At 38.8% G+C, this 17,570-nt stretch overlaps 1 protein-coding gene across 3 annotated transcripts in view; it reads left to right on the top strand.

Moving 5' to 3' along the window:
- The window catches only part of LOC119496693 (thrombospondin type-1 domain-containing protein 7A), a 183,193-nt gene that overhangs the window by 161,355 nt on the left and 4,268 nt on the right, over window positions 1-17,570 (top strand). For 2 of the 3 annotated variants that reach the window (XM_037784190.1, XM_037784189.1), the window contains 5 exons: window positions 3,300-3,473; window positions 6,917-7,015; window positions 9,130-9,212; window positions 10,269-10,482; window positions 13,070-13,157. In XM_037784190.1, the coding sequence (XP_037640118.1) occupies window positions 3,300-3,473; window positions 6,917-7,015; window positions 9,130-9,212; window positions 10,269-10,482; window positions 13,070-13,157 (658 nt within the window). The remainder of the gene's footprint in view (window positions 1-3,299; window positions 3,474-6,916; window positions 7,016-9,129; window positions 9,213-10,268; window positions 10,483-13,069; window positions 13,158-17,570) is intronic. The other variant, XM_037784191.1, reaches the window with a different exon arrangement.

Below are 17,570 nucleotides of genomic sequence, written 5' to 3'. Positions count from 1 at the left end.
GCCATGTGATTGGCTGATTAGCTATTTGTGTTAACAAGCAATTGAACACCTGTGCCTAATAGAGTGGCCGGTGAGTGTATGCTGTAGGAAATAGCAGTAGCAAGTAGTTTAGGCTAAAGAAGTGGGTATTTAGCAAAAGCAGCAGTAACCTTTGGGTTTGCTGAAGCCTTCATCAATACAAAAAATAAGGCAAATGGCATCACAGTAGCCTATTGACCCCACCTTGACTGACAGGTGATGTCTGAGCTCTGCAGTGCAAAAACAGCACAATATCAGCTTAGCACCAAAGATGTCAACCCCCAACCCCCACTGAAAAAAAAGAGAGAGGGAGAATCTCACAGATGGGATTATCACTTCAAAGGTCGGTCTGATGACTTGTTGTCAGGTTTTGTGACGGAGGCTTGTCAGCTGCTGGGTTTTATGTAGCTTTGCAGCGTAGAGCAGAGCCAGGTGAGCTCTGCCCAACACCTGCTGGACTCTGTCCATCAGGTCGGCAGCTCCAACACTTTACTGCCCCTCGCACAGCATTGCTCTTTATATTCTCAATATGCACCCACGACATTGTGCTGCACACAGAGAAGGGAACATTTCCTTTGGGTAAATAGGGCACTTCTACAACATTTCAATAAGAAAAGATGGAAAAATGAACGCCTAATTTATGATTCCGCCTGATAAGAAGGGTGTGTTTTCACACATTGCAGCTTAAATATAAATCTGTTATTTTCCGTGTCAGCGGTCCCTGAAGGGAGAATTATTGTTACTTGCTTCTGCCAAAAGACAAAATACAAACGTGGAGTTCATTTCCAAAGTGCCATGCGTCTATTTTGGTTCATCATTGATCGTTCATCATTCAATCTCGCTAGAATATAGAGGAGAAAAAAATTTTCTCCTTTACCACCGTTTGAATTTATTTTATATTTTAAGAGTGTGTGGCATGTGTTCCCACTGGCGGATTTCTCATTTTGCAGAGAAAAAAAAAAAGCTCATCAGATGTCTGCTGGTCCCTGAGATGGAAAACACTGAGAAACGCTGCCCTAGATAACAAGTCAGTCCAACCCCTTTTGCCAAACTGCAGGAGCGCTGAAGTATCAAACAGCAATCAAAAGCACAGAGCGTTTTCTGTGCAGGGACGTACTGTAGTGTGATTTGGGAGGAAATTCAAGGGCTGTTTGTGGAGGACCGGGGACAGCTTGGGAATTCTGGCAGGTTGCATCCACACACACACACACACGCACGCGCACACACTTTAATGCACTGCCACCCTTGACCCATGTTGTATTTCCCCTGCTGTTTGATGAGCTGCAGTTGTCAGCTGTGATCAAAACCAACCTGCCCTCCATCTAACACTTACACCTTCCCCCTCCTGAAACTCTTCAAAGATCCTCAGCCATCATGATACGATATGTAAATACATACCCATATCTCTGCCGCATACCTTAACATCTCACCCAGATTAAACCGATCTCATCCATAGATGAATAGTAAAATATTGCTTTAGTACTGCCAAAGTTGAAGATGTGATTTCCCATCAGGACACCCACACTAACGCTGCAATGCAGATATTTGTGCATAGCTTAAACGGCTCTTTAAAAGTCAAATGAAAGCTACGGAAATTAGTAAAAACAAAGAGATACAACAAGAGGTTGAGGATGCAAAGAAATTAAACGTGAAAATTAAATAAAAGACATCTAATCTGTTAAATCTAGATGTGAATTCTGAGATAATACTGATTCTGTCAGCTGTATCTCCTCAGGCAGGTCTTTCCAAATAATTGGGGTCCTAATGGCAAAAACGTGGTCTAAAACTCTGTAGGAGCCAAAAGGGCCACACTGCCCGAGGATCTGAGGCTGCACACTGGCTTACAGGAAATTAAAAGATTTGTGATATGGCTCAAAGCAAAGCACTGAGCAATTTTATTTTACAGGTCAGGCAGTCATTTAAAAAGTTCTACACTGAACAGATAATAGGGAAGAGATGCCAGAGTGATGTAGTTTAATTGGTTTATTTAGACCACGGGTAGGCAACCTTATCCACGTGGTAGCTTTACCAATGGCTCACTAGCAATAAGTGTCAAACAGAGCCAAATTACCTCAATTCACAGATGACAGTAGCATGCTTACTTTGATCTGTAACGTCGGGTGGCTGTGTGTCTGGCGTCTTTGGTCTAGCTTTCGCAACGCTGTTGCCTCATTAATGTTATGGTTCCCTAATAGCATTGGGTTTGAATCTGAAATATTGCCAAATAGGCGCTTTTGCTTTTCGCTTCGACACCAAATTCTTCGCCATCATTTTGTCTGTCAACTCTCTCTCGTCTCGTGTGTGTATGAAATATGACTCCTGCTACTCTGAGCTGAGACTCCGTATGGAGCAGATACGTTCACTTTTAGTTTATAGCGTCCGTTGTACGACTATGTTTTGATAACACGGCGCTGATACGCGAAAATGAACTAAAGGGTTTTATTTCTGTAAAAAAAAAAGAAGCAAAACGACGGTGGGCACGTAATGTAAACGGTGTGTGCCTGACCACCGCGGCAAGTCTACTTCATATAAACAGGTTGCCAACCCCTGATTTAGACCAAGCTGAAAATGTAAGTTTGGATGTTGTGCTACTAATTGATCGTCCAACACACCTGACTGTAGTTTGCCAGTAAAGGCTTCAGACTTTTAAGTGTTAAGAGAGTGTAATTTTCTTTCTTTTAAAATGGTATCTTTTTGCATCTTCATCAGTTAAGGTAAAAGGGTTTGTGTTTTGTTTATTTTTGCAGCATCTTATTTATTCATTCATCAATAAAATGGATTTCAAAGAGGAATAATGAGGTTATTCAGAATTAAATTAGTTTTGTTTGTTGTATTGTTAAATGTGTCAGATATGAAATGCTATTTTAAAAACAAAACTTGAGTAGAATAACTTTGGAGTCCTCTTCATAGGGATTTAACTAATGATTGTTTTCATTATCGATGAGTCTGACAAATACTTTAATCAGTTAATTGTCTGTACAATGTGATAATATAGAGAAATGCCCATCACAGCTTCTTGGAGTCCAAGGTGATGTCTTCAAATGTCTTGTTTTGTCTGACAAACCCAAAGACTTTCAGGTTACAGTGATATAAAACAAAGAAAAGCAGTAAATCCTCATATTGGAGAAACTGAAACCAGAAACCGATTGGTATTTTTTCACAATTTTTACTTAAAAAATGACTGAAACGATTAATCGCTTTCATAACCACACGTATCCAGTAAAGTGCTCTCCCTTACATTTACACTTCCAATGATGTATTTTGTCTTTTCGCCCCTGCAGGTGAATGCTACCTGATGGAGTGGTCGGACTGGAGCTCATGTGTGAGCATGTGCGTCAAGGGAGCCGGCGTAGACTTTGGTTCAGTTCAGGTCCGCTCACGAGCCGTGTTGGCCCAGGAGCCTGAAAACCTGCAGCTCTGTCCTGACCAGGCTTGGGAGTCTCAGCCCTGCACAGGTGAGGACATTTTTAATAAAGTGGTAACTTATTTTAGTGCATGCAAATTAGCTTGCAGCCCCAGACTTTGATTCATTTATTTATTTTCCTTTACCTTCATATTCCTAATTCACATGATCACGGAGAAGTGTTGTCTCAGCTTGGGTGGAAGGCAGGGAAGCATGACGGAGACCTCGTCAGTGCATCAGAGGGCTAACACAGAGAGACACTTACATTCAGGGTCATACCTACAGGCTATATAGTCCTCTATCCAACTGAACCTGCATGTTTGGACTGTGAAAGCAAACTGGAACACCAGGAGAAACCTACAGAGAGAATATGTTGAGTTTTTGGAGAAGGGGATTGGGGGCTGGAATCAGATGAAGGTTTTTCTTCCTGCCAGGTGACAGTGCTAACCACTGAGCCACCTTGGTAACCAAACATGACTGAATAAACTAAAGCGCTAACTACTGCTATCACTTTGTTTTTCCTTCTGCACACTTGGTCAATTGGCATTCTCCCAGGTGGGGATTTCTTGAGTCAGATCTCCAAACGGAGGAAACCCCCGTGCTCATTTACTGTTGTGATCTCTGCGGATCCCCAGGCGCGTTAATCACCCATTAGGTGCTGCGTAGGCTGTGAATCACCATCACCACCAAAGCTCAGCTATATACAGTAGCCACTGGCTCATTCAGTAGAGCAGCCATCCCCCTCCTTCCCTCGCCTCCCACTCTTCCTCTCCTCCCTCCCTGGCTACTGTACACAGCCCCACAGCAGTCTTCACCAGCATGACCTGGTTTCACAGCATCACTCAAGGCACAGGGGGGAGGAGTGGCCCAGCAAGACCAGTAAAGGCGGGGGAGGAAGAGAGAGTGGAGGGAGCGGAAGAAGGAGGGAGGTGACGAAGAAACGCAAGGGAAGGACGGAGGGAGGGAGATCAAATAGTTACATTAAAAATGAATTTTGTGGGGGCTCCCCAGTAGCCTAATGGCTATGGCACATACCACATAACCCTGCTCCACAGGCCTTAAAGATATGTTTTGCCACATGCAGAGGATAACAGTCGAGTTATCTGTATCAGGGATTTATTTATCACACACATTCACATGGAACTAATGGCTAATAGCACCAACATATATCTGTTCTTTGAAATACAATGTGTGCGATGTTATTAGTGATTGAACCACTATTTCCGCCGGTAATGTTTTAATATATAAAATATCACAAAAGAAAACAAAACATTCCGCGATCAATCATCTGATCCACTTCCTCAATACGTACGCAGTTGTTGTTGCCGCACACTGCGTTTGTTACTGTACCCGCGAAACCAGATTCCTATTAATTCATATACTGGGTGCAATATGTGAGACGTAGCCACATGCTCCAAACAAATAGAGGGCAGCATTTCACTTCTACTATTGGGTCTATACAATCTAAATTTACAGTCATCGGTTATAAAAAATGGATACAAAACGGCAACTACTAACTAACAGCAGGGCAAGAATACGTCAAATTCAACCAAACCTCTGGAACTCTGAGAGACGGTCAAAATAACACTATCTTATAATCTTCGCGCGTGCCGTCGGCCGATACTTTATGTTAGCCATCTGTGTGTTTGTGCCACTAACTGGGGGCTGTGCATTTTGATGATTTGTTTATTGGACTAAATCTAAAGTGGTAGAAACGAGAGAAATGACTCGCACCTTTGTCTCGTCCTCCCCGTGGCCAGAAGACCACCCCGCAAGGAGGAGAACAGTCGGCGCTCGGCAGCCAGCACAAACCACAGTGCAGGGAGTCACAGCAGGCTGGCTGTGTAATGGCAGCAACAGAACGTTTTCTGATCTACTTGTGAGTCGTGGCAGTCTCCTGGGATCAGAACCCCTGGTGCTGTGGTTTGCGCTGGCTGAATTTGAGCTAACTGTTAACTGGTGGTATGTCTCCCAGAGCTACCACACACTCTACTCCCGGTGTAGCAGCCCCCACGGTGGCAGGGAGGATGAGGCGAGGGTGCAAGTCGTTTTTTTCTTTTCGGTCATTTTGTATTAAATCCCATAAACAAACTATGAAAACGTACACGGACCATGAATGTATTATTGACAAGCCCTCGGGGCAGCTCTACTTCTTCGTCGTCTCATGTTGGACTGAGAGCAGGCTGGACGCTACAGTGACTCACTATCGCCTCTCAAGGTACAAGTGGTATTACAAGACAGGACGGGCCGGAGCTAGCTCTTTGGCATGTTCATTTCAGTAGATATCTCTGCAACACAATACATAGACGTCTTTCACATAACGTCTACACTGTAACCTCTTCACATTCTGTTGATAATGTTCATTTTTTTTATGTTTTTAAACTGAAATTCTCGCCAGATCTTTCACATTGCACCTTTAAGTGTTTGTTTACGTTGATAGACCGAGAGGGGACATGGAACATGGAAGAGGACAGGAGAGAAAGAAACTGTATTTAATGCAAATGTTCTTGAGCTGTTGGTTGCGCTAGGATGGCTAAAAAAAGCTTTGTGCAGTCCCCTAGCCAGCTAATCTGAATAGGAATTACTGTTTTCACTAGTGACCCTGGATTCACGATTTTGGAAGGTCCAACCTCCATTGGTGTGTGTGATGGGCACACTGTAGATCGTGTTGGTACAAAAGTGCTACTTAACAATTTAGAGTCCGTTTGTATCAACGTGGTTATAATGAATCTTTTGTAAATGCTTGAAAATCAGCCATTTCCTCTCGTACAGAAGCGTTCAGCTTCAAAAACCTGTGTTTTTTTGGGCTGGCTAATATAACTAGTGACAATATTTCTGCTTCCAGAGCGGCTCTTCCTCTGAGAAATAGTTTCAATAGTAGTAAAACTCCAATCTGCTCGTATAAGATGGTGGGAAGAGCCGGCTGAAGTGAGTGATTCAATGATAACTTAACAAATTTCAGAAACTGCCTCGGCTGTACCAAAGCAAGAAAAGGGGACGAAATGAGAAAAGTGAAGAACATAAAGGGTGAACTTGTCGCAGCTGCAGACAAATCGTCCTGTGAAAGCTGCAGATAGAGCCGTGCCTTTGACTGGAGCGGCAATACTGTAGCCCGGCCGGTGGAGAATAGATCTTTCCTTTGTTCAAGGTTAAATTGTTCATTTTACGCTAGCCGGATGGGCTGGACTGATGATTGGTTACACAGGACTCCTTAGGGAAATATGGTCATTTACTGCACTGATGGAGATATTGATAAAGTCATAATAGCATTGATAGAAAGTCATTAAGCAAAAGCTCTTACTGAAGATTAAAACATTGAACTGGACCCCTGTGTGAAGACACACTGATAGTGATATTATATGACAGCAGCCTATTATACAACCATAACTTAGCAGCTGCTTTATTAATCTGTCACTCTCGTGATTAATGGTCTTCACTGCAGACTCCCGCTGTACAGTCTCTATAGATGTTTATGATTTTTTATTTTGCTCTCAGGGGGCGAATGTTACGAGTACAAATGGTTCAGCAGCGGCCGTCTAAACTCCACCCGCCCTTCTATCTGGTGTCAGCGCTCAGACGGACTCAATGTCACCGGTAAGGAACTGTTGAGTCTTACAATGGAGTTTGCATTATAATTGCATTTAAATGCTATATATTCATTTATATAGCATTTTAAAAAGCAAACAGGTTTGCACCAAAGTGCTTCACAAAGACAGAAATATATACAGTATACACACACACACAAACATACAGTACAAGATATATATATGCATTTATGTCTATATGTCCATTATTGTACATGAACACTTTTTGGAGGCCTTTGGTCAGCTCACTAGTTAAGTGTATGATGAGAAGAATAACACTTTTCCTGTATGCCAAACACCAGAGGTACCCAACCTGAATTCAGGACCACCACAAGGGGTCACAAAATAAATCTGGTGCATCTCAAGATGATAAACAAGATAGGAAAGCAAAAAAACAAACAAGTTTATGCCATACAAAATTAGGTTTAAATAGACTTTACCTGCTTGCCTTTAATGTTTGCCTGAAAATTCTTTTGAATTACTGGATAATTTTACCTCTTCGGGTGGCACTAAAGATGTTATCTGCTGATTGTTCTCTTGATTAATTGGTTTGGTCCGTAAGTAGTGAAAAATGCCCATTTTAGCTTTTCTTAACATATTGAAATAACTAGTTTTGTCTGAGCAACAATACAAAAAACAAAGATATTCAGTTAAATCATAAAAGACACTAGTACATATTCACATTTGAGAAACTGGAACAAAAGATTTTTTTGTCATTAAAGAAAAACAAAAAAATGTTAAATCATTTTCTGTCGACCGAGTAATTGTTTCAGCTCTAAAAAACATTCAAATAAAACAAAAAGAAAAAAAACAGTTTTGTGTTGGTGACGAGGGGTTGTAAGTAGACATTGGTTTATTTTAAAGGGTCATATCATTTGGGAAACATTGCTCGATACTATTTCGAATGATAAGCAGTGTAGCTGAATTTATCTGAAAAGTGAGAAGCTGAGATGTTGCAGCAGCTCTACAGCTCAACCGTAAGTCTACATCAGTAAGTGGCAGTTTTATGTAGGAGGTAACATTGACACAAAATATGTCAGAAATATAACACTGTTCTAAAAAAAAAACTAGGGACTTATTCCTATAAGAAGCGAAGAGGTGGTGGGCGATGGCAGCCTGTACAACTATTCATCTCTGCATAACACATGAACATGTGGTTGCTCACTTGAAATAGTTTCAAAGCAAATCAGCTATTTTGACTTATAGATGAATATAGATTTCTTTCATTTAAAAAAATGGATGAATGTAGGCTGTTTAAAATAAACAATTGAGGGCTGTCAATCGATTAAAATACTTAATCGCGATTAATCGCACGTTTTATCTGTTCAAAATGTACCTTAAAGGGAGATTTGTATTTAGTACTCTTATCAACATGGGAGTGGGCAAATATGCTTGCCTTATGCAAATGTATATGTATATATTTATGATTGGAAATCAATTAACAACACAAAACAATGACAAATATTGTCCAGAAACCCTCACAGGTACTGCATTTAGCATAAAAATATCTCAAATCATAACATGGCAAACTGCAGCCCAACAGGCAACAACAGCTGTCAGTGTGTCAGTGTGCTGACTTGACTATAACTTGCCTCAAACTGCATGTGATTATCATAAAGTGGGCATGTCTGTAAAGGGGAGACTCGTGGGTACCCATAGATCCCATTTTCAGTCACATATCTTGAGGTCAGAGGTCAAGGGACCCCTTTGAAAATGGCCATGCCAATTTTTCCTCGCCATAATTTAGCATACGTTTGGAGCGTTATTTAGCCTCCTTCACAATACATAAGTATAGTACATGCATATGGTTGGTACCAATGTTTTTTTAGTTTCATGTGATACCAGTATGTTCACTCTAGCTTTAAAACTGAGCCCGCTACAACCTAAAAATCGCAAGTTGCGCTAATGCATTAAAGAAATGAATGGCGTAAAAACAAATTTTTGTTAACGCATTATTATCACGTTGACTTTGACAGCCCTTAAAAAATAAAAATTGTCTTACTTGAGGTGACACTAGTACTCCACGACAGGGAGCTACCAGGACACACAGAAGACCTTGATGTTCATTGTATTCCTTTAAAAACAGCATGTACTCTATCTGATTCTATTGTCTTTTACCCGCAGGAGGTTGTCCTCCTCTCAACCCTCCACTGGACAACAGCTCCTGTGAGCCTCCCTGTCTCATGCCAAAGTCTTTCTGCAGTGAGGTGAGCAGCTCTTTGTTCTCATATCACCCGTTTTAACCATAAATAAAAAGAATGAAAAGAAAATCTTGTAGAGAACAATTTGGTTTACAGACAAAGATGGAAAATAAAAAACGGGGTAAACAGAATAAAAACAATAAAAGAAGACGTAAACCTGAAAGCACAGGTCCTCTGGATGAATGGCAGTCTGTCTACTCGCTGTGACACTCTGCCGCTAGAATTGAATTTGAATGCAGCAGGGAATGAAATAATGGCAGCATGAAGATGTAAAACCCATTTTCGCGTAGTGTCACTCAACTGTGCGGCATCGAAATCAGGAAAACAAGTTTTATTTTCGACCAGAAACAGCAGCTGGTAAATTCAAGTTCATCTGTTTTTAGTAGCTTGTATATTTTTTGAAAACAAATTTGAACCTCGCATTAAATGCTGGTTATCAGCTGAATTTGTTGGTAGAGCAGACAGACTTAATAACCACAGAATAAGCAGGTCAGAATCAACTGATGAGAAGCAGACTTAGGACTTTTGAGGTCACTGGTTAAATCCCTGGACCATCATGATAAATATACACTCGGTTGCCAGTTTATTAGTTACACTTGGCCAAAACTAATGCAGTCTAATACAACAGTCCTGCAGTGAATCTGACCTTAATGAAGGTCATAATGTTCAGTTTTTGTTGAAACCGTTTTAGAGAAGAGTTCAAATTGATGGTCACTTTGGAGGCTGTAATTTGTGGTGCTGTTGAACTGTATTTACTGACAGACAGGTGTTTTCTAATGTTTTGTCCACTCCATTTATATCAGGCTAAATAACAGAAACACCTCTCTGTGTAATGAATACAGTTCACAAACATGCTCTGAAATGTTTTTTCTGGAAGCTGATGTATTTATCTAAATCTAAACAGTAAGAGGTCGGTAATCCTACCATACCAATGTCTAGGCCCTCTTCCAAAAAAAAAAAACCCTACATTCATTCACTTCCATGCCAGACATAGCCCATCAATCCCTTGGTGTACTGTAACTGCTGCTCAAACCAAACGTGATTCTACACTGTCCCCTGCAGGCTGGTATGTGCATGTGCGATGACGGCTTCACAGAGGTGCTGTCGACCACTGGGCAGCTGGACCAGTGCGCCCCCATCCCAATCCTGGAGATCCCCACAGCAGGGGACAAGAAAGGGGATGTGAAGACCAGTCGTGCCATTAACCCCACCCTGCCCACCACCATCCAGCCTGGACGCTCTGGCCGGACCTGGTACCTGCAGCCCTACGGACCAGGTCAGACCACATTACACACTTGAAGATTGGTCCAGATGCTAAAAATTACTAATTTAAAAAAAAAAATGCAAGAGAGACATCCAGTCGTAAAGAATTGTGTTTTGCTGCTGTCAAGTGAAAACCTTTAATCTCTTAACTGTCATGTTTGGGGAACTAACTCTGCCTTAATGTACTCTTCAGAGGCTCCTATTTTCCAGCTGTCAAGTCATAATTACAAAAAAACACCACATAAAAATGAGTCAATAACGTGGAGGAAGCCAGAAGGATACAGACGTGGTTGGTTTATATTTTGGGAAATGTTACTTTGACAGTATAATTAATTAGAAATAAAACATATCCAGCTAATGATGACTGTAAATATGGCCTATATTGACTGCAAATGTGCAATAACTTACACACAAGTAGTCATCCTGCCAAGATAAATGACGGTAAATAATCACACATCGTTGCCAAAACTCCCACTCGCAATCATGACCTGAAGGGCTGTTTATGTATATGCAAGTTTTAAGTCAGGAACTTATATTTAGAATTTTTTCCCACTACTGGATAAGAAAAACAAGTGGCCACTATGTCTGTTTAAGTTTATCTGAAGGGAAAGGGGTTTTAGAGAGCAGAATTTTCTCAACCTGCAGAGCACCATGTAATCCTTGAAGAGAAGTTAAGGCATAAAGCTGAGAGGTTTTCACATGACGACAGCAGAATGCACTTTAATGTCAGTTTGTGTTCAGCAGACTTAATGTCTTTGCGTCTAATTAACATCAGGTTAAACATACTGTATGTGCATGAAATAAAACTGACACATTAAAATCTAAATATGCATCAGACATGTTTTCAGTCTGTTCCAGTCTGCTCAGATGCATGTACAAACCTTGCTACCTACTCTGAACTGCTGGTACATTAACATTTAAGAACTGCATCTGCACACTGTGTTGTGACTGATGGTGCATGACGGTAACAGAAACATTTAGGATGCAGGAGTGCAGAACAGATTGAGTTAACGTCTGTCAGGAGCAGGAACTTCCACGTTCACACGCCATCGCATACAGTAACCCTTGTATCGTTTATCTTCCAAATGATTGCTCGTCTTTGCAGCACACTTCTTGCTGTTATACTTCATCACAGTATAGTAGTACTGATCTAGATCATGTTTTTGCCTTTTGGGAAAGATAAAAAAAAAAAGGAAAGACTTATAACAGTGTCTTTTTGTTGTATGAATCAGGTATCAATAAAATACTTACCGGTCCCTACTGGTAACTATAGTAACAACTGGGCATTTTAGAGAATATACTGTACAAACTTTATTGAACTAGGAAGTCACATTGAGTTTACTCTCTTTTACAAGTGAGACCTAGCCAAGACAGGGTCAAAGAGCAGCATCCAACACATAACAAGACAACAACATTGAATCACGGCACCAACAAAAGTACGACAAATTACATTACGTGATACACTGCATTTACTGGGAAGCATGTTGGTCATTTGTTTGTTGTTTAATTGAAGCAAGCAGTGCAGTAACATACTTTTATTCTATATTTAAAATGGGTCTCAAGTTTAAGCTGGGCCTGCAGATCGTTCTTGCTTCTTGGTAGTTACCTTAAACTGAAGCCATTTGTGTGACCTAAGATTGTAACTGTTTTTAAGCAGGAAATTTGCCAGAGAGATGATCTTATAGACTTAAATGTACCAATGTAGCCTACGCAAAGTGAGGGATGACCATCCTACCATGCTGTATAAGGTACAATGGTGGGTCCTGAAGCTTGACTTAGTGACAAACCTCAAGGCTGAGTGATTCAGGAGGTCAAGTTTGGACAAGTAGGACTGCGTTCAAAACTTTGCTTGAGTAAAAGTATAAAAGTATTAGCATCAAAATATACTTAGTGTACCAAAAATGAATGTACTCATAATGCAGAATGGTCCATTTCAGAATAATATATTGTTATAGTATTGTATTGTATTATAATTAGTGATGCATTAATGTGTTCCATTACTTTAATGTTGCAGCTGTGGAGCTCATTTTAACTATTTTATAAACTGCCAGGTAGATAACTCCATAATAATACATTATCAAGTATTAGTTGATTTATATTTTGTATTAACAATCTGACTACAAAGTGACTAGTAACTAAAGCCGTTAAAATAATGGCGGAGGATTAAAAAGTACAATATTTGCATCCAAAATGTAGTAGACTAGAAGTATTAAGTTGCCTAAAAGCGTACTTGTACTTTACTCAAGCAAAGTACAAGTGCCTCAAAATTGCACTCAAGCACTGCACAGTACTTAAATACAGTACTTGAGTAAATGTACTTGGTTACATCCCACCACTAGTACTCAGTATTTACACAAATAAATAAATGCCCAGTTGTTACTCCACTGAACCTACAGTATATTTAAGCACCAGTAGGAACCAGTAAGTATTTTATTGGTACCTGATACATAGAATGAAATAACTCTGTAAATTGCAGGCTATATTGTTATAAAGTGTTACTGGAAAAACAAAAGAAGCAGCAATGTGTTTCCGTTTTCTGAAGCTTTTAATGGCTGTAAGTGTAAACAGACAGACGAACTGACGAGCCTCCTCCTCCACAGATGGGAAGCTGAAGATGTGGGTGTATGGTGTAGCAGCCGGAGCCTTTGTGCTCCTCATATTCATAGTGTCTATGATATACCTAGCTTGGTGAGTTGACGAGTTTAATTTCCCCTATTTATCATTATCCTCATTCATGAAACCAATCCCATTTTTCCCCACCCGCTTTTGAGTTAAACACCCCCTCCCTGTCGTCCAGCCACCCTCACATCACCGTTTTTTGTTTGTCTTCTTTTTTTTATTTCCGTTTTGCTTCCCTTCATGCATTCATCCTCTTGTGTGAGAGCAGCAGCTACTGTGCCAAGGTGCATCGCTCTCTTAAGGCCCAAGAGTCTGCCGCCAATGGGACGGCGGTCTGGGTGGGCCAAAATGCACATGAGATGATTTACACCTGTCCCGATTGCCAAGAGCTGGCTCAAAGCAGCAGCAGCAGCTAATGAGGATGGGATGTCAACACACCCTCCAGTATAAGTACCTGCTGTCCTTGACCTTTCCCTGTGACCTCTCGCTAAAGTGTCACATGTCCTGCCTTGACTAGCTGAGCGAAGGTGCTGGTGCAGGTGAGGAAAACCACGCAGGAGTAATCGTTTTAGTCCGTGTAGATTTTTAGAGCGTGTAGACGACATAGATGGTGTTTAGCTGTTGATTATTTACCTTTCTATTATACTTGCTTTTAAAAGTGACTCATATCTGATTAATTTTTTCACACCAGAACTTTTTGATTCTTAAAACAACCCACATATGTATAAAAATCAATGTTGTAGAAAATAAGTACGCAGCCAAATTATCATCATAATTGTATACTAATACAGGTAGTACTAACAATTACTTTCTGTAGTATATTTACAGGTGCGTAACAATGCTTTTTGAGTACTTATCTGACAATGGTTGACAAAGTACTGAGATATTTTACTATGTTGTACTATAATACTAATAGTTCAACACTTAGATAAATCTGCTTATTAGAGTTAGATCAGAGGACCAATACCACTCTGTCTGTACGTTAGATATGAAGCTGTTGCCAGGAGACAGTCAGCTTAGCTTAGCCCTAAATACTAAGAGCAGGAGGAAATAGCTGTCTCTGTCCAAAGTTTACACCTCTAACACCCGTGCCACGCTGCCTGCGTCACAGAACCTCTTGTTGTTTATTCCAGCGCCCATGTTAACAGGTTAGAGCAGCAGCGCAGCCTCAGGTGCTGCTCGGTTGCGTGTCGGCTCTTCTAGAGATCTAAGGTCTTGTCTATTTTCTTTTTCCACGTGCCGTGTGCGGTTCACAGGAAAAATAGACAGTAAAATGATCTTTTGAGAGTATATTGACATCAGACTAGCAACATTACTACAGTTTCAATATCTACATCTGTAGAATGTCACAAAAGTCACAAAAGTAAATATTTATTTTTAACTCAACACTTCCTCTTTCCGGTTCAAATGAGAAGCCATCTAGTGATTTTTTTTGTGGACAGAATCCCTTCATTTGTTATGCACAGCTCCATAAGTTAATAGAGTTCTGGCTTTTAATTGTGTATTATTATTATTATTTACAAATGAACACATAACTAGTAACTATAAGTGTCAAACAATGGAGTAAAATGGAGTAAAAAGTACAATACCCCCCCTGAAATGTAGTGGAGTAGAAGTATAAAGTAGCAGAACATAGAAATAGTCAAGTTAAGTACAAGTATGTCAACATTTTAAGTACGGTACTTGAGTAAATGTCATCAGGAGCATCAGTCTGTAGAAACTTACTACAAGCACATCACACTGTGTACAGTATTCATACAAGGATGTACTGACACAGCGGTGGTCCAAAGTGTTGTTACATCCCCATGGCTATATCGGTGTATTTCTACAGCTCTGTAGTTAAATATTGGTTCCATTGGTTAATATAGATATAATATAGATTTGTTAAAGCTATAGTAGAAAGTACAGATCTCCTAAATCTACACATACTATGCTATGACTTATTAATGCCATTTTTTATGGCATACTATGCTATGACTTTTTTTTTAAGGCACACTATAAAGGGACTTGTTTCTGTACCACAAATCAAATTTAAATGTACAGACTCTGAAATCTCCTCTCTCTCTCGAGCATGATGTCGCACTGCCCTCTTGTGGGCGAAATAGGAAGTAGGGCAACATATTCCCCTTTATTTCCCTCCGATTTAATTTCCTGCCAAATCAAAAGCTCATTATCCTTTTTACACATTAAACATATTGATGTTTTTTTTCTGTATTGAGCTTTGAACAAGCTAATTGGATCAATTCTTGTATCTCTGTCGGGATATAATTAGTCAGTCTACATTAATCAGAAACAATTTTTTAACCATTTGAGTCATTTTCCAAGCAAAAATGCTTAACGTGTGCTGGTTCTAGCTTCCTAGATGTGAGAATTGGCTGGTTTCCTTTGACTTGTATGATATTAAACTAGTATTTTTGGACTGTTGGTTGTACAAAACAAGCTGTATGGTGTGTCACTTTCAGCTCTAGGGAAATTTCAATAGGGATTTTAAATTATTTTCTGAAATGTTATGGACATTTTTAATTGAGAAAAATAGTTGGCAGCTTAATTGGTAATAAAAACAATCATTAGCTGCAGCTCCAGTAGTGCAGTCAGTATTTGTGAACATGAATAATTTTTCCAAAGTCACAGAGACAAGAGCCATGATGTTGCTGTTTGTCTGAATGTTTGCTGACGTTTCGTGTTTACTCTGTAGTGATTTTGTCAGCTCTTCATCACAGAAACTATTCAGAGAAAATTCCCCCTGGTGCCTTTCTGATCGTCTCTACCAACTTTCCAGAATATTGTTTTTTGAAGCATCTCAATGCTCCAGAGACCATTACATCACATCGCTGTACTCTTTGGGAGAAAGTTTGGGGAAAGTTTTTTAATATTTAGAAGTATTAATTGGACTGTCCTGTGTGGCTGGAACTTCACATACAACATTACAATAATTTAAATTTGATAATACATAAGAGAGCGCAACTAAATATTAGCTTTACTGTCTTTCACAGCCAATTTAGGGAGCCAGCATGATTGAGGGCCACACAGGAAAAGTGCACACATGATACAAAATATATTTTCCATCTCACATTAAACTGCAGGGTTGTCCATCGAAATTTAGCTAAGCACTTGCATTGATGACAGAACATAATTCCTGTGAATATAATGCATGCCATTGACCCGCGGGCCACGCTTTAAGAGACTATGTACTATACTATGATATTTTTTATGACATACTATACTATGACTTTTTTTTTTTTTTTTTAAACTTATTATACAATGACTATTTTTTCGACATACTAAACTATGAAGTTTTTTCGACATACTATTCTATAACTTTTAAAAAGAAATATCGACATACTATGACTTCTGTTGGACATACTATGCTATGACTTTTTTTTTCTTTCGACATACCATGACTTTTTAAATTTTGTTTTTCGACATATATTACTCTTTTTTTTGACATACATTACTATGACTGTTTCATTTTTTTCGATAAACTATACTAGAACTTTTTTCGACATACTATAATATGACTCTTTTTTTCAACATTCTATACTATGACTTTTTTTCTGTATACTATGATTTTTTTAAATGTTGTTTCAACATACTGTACTATGGCTTTTATATTTTTTTCGGACATAATATGCTTTGACTTTTTAAATTTGTTTTTTGACATACAATACTATGACTTTTTTAGATTTTTTTCAACATACTATGCTATGACTTTTTTTTTTTTTTGACGTACTATATTAGGACTATTTTTTTCGACATACTTTACTATGAGTTTTTTTTTTCAATTATGGCTTTTTTTGACATAGTATACTATTTGTGTCATAGTATAGTATGTCGAAAATTTTCTTGTAAAAAAGTCACAGTAAAGTATGTCGAAAAATTTCATTAAAAAAGTCATAGTTCAGTATCTCAAAAAATGTAATGGAAAAAAAAATCATAGTATCGTATGTCGAAAAATTTCATGGGAAAAAAAGTCATATTATAGTATCTCAAAAAAATATCAGCAAAAAAGTCATAGTATAGTATGTTGAATAATTTCATGAAAAAAGTCAGTGTAGTATGTCAAAAAATTTCATGGACAAAAAGTCATTAGTATCTAAAATTAATTTCATCAAAAAAGTCATAATATATAGAATATATATAGAATATAGAATGTCGTAAAATGTGAATGGAAAAAAGTCATAGTATAGTATGTTGAAAAATGTCATTAAAAAAATCATAGTATAGTATGTTGAAAGATTTTATAAAAAACGTCATAGTATAGTATGTTGAAAAATTTGAATGGAAAAAAGTCATAGTATAGTATGTCGAAAATTTTTATAAAAAAAGTCATAGTATAGTATGTTGAAAAATGTCATTAAAAAAGTCATAGTATAGTATGTCAAAACATTTCATAAAAAAAAGTCATAGTATAGAATGTCGAAACATTTCATAAAAAAGTCACAGTATAGTATGTCAAAAATTTTCTTAAAAAAAGTCATAGTA

The sequence above is a fragment of the Sebastes umbrosus genome, chromosome 11, assembly GCF_015220745.1.
Source record: "Sebastes umbrosus isolate fSebUmb1 chromosome 11, fSebUmb1.pri, whole genome shotgun sequence".
Lineage (NCBI taxonomy): Eukaryota > Metazoa > Chordata > Actinopteri > Perciformes > Sebastidae > Sebastes > Sebastes umbrosus.
Note: the sequence above shows the minus strand (reverse complement) of the source record. Positions and strands in the feature narration are given on the sequence as shown.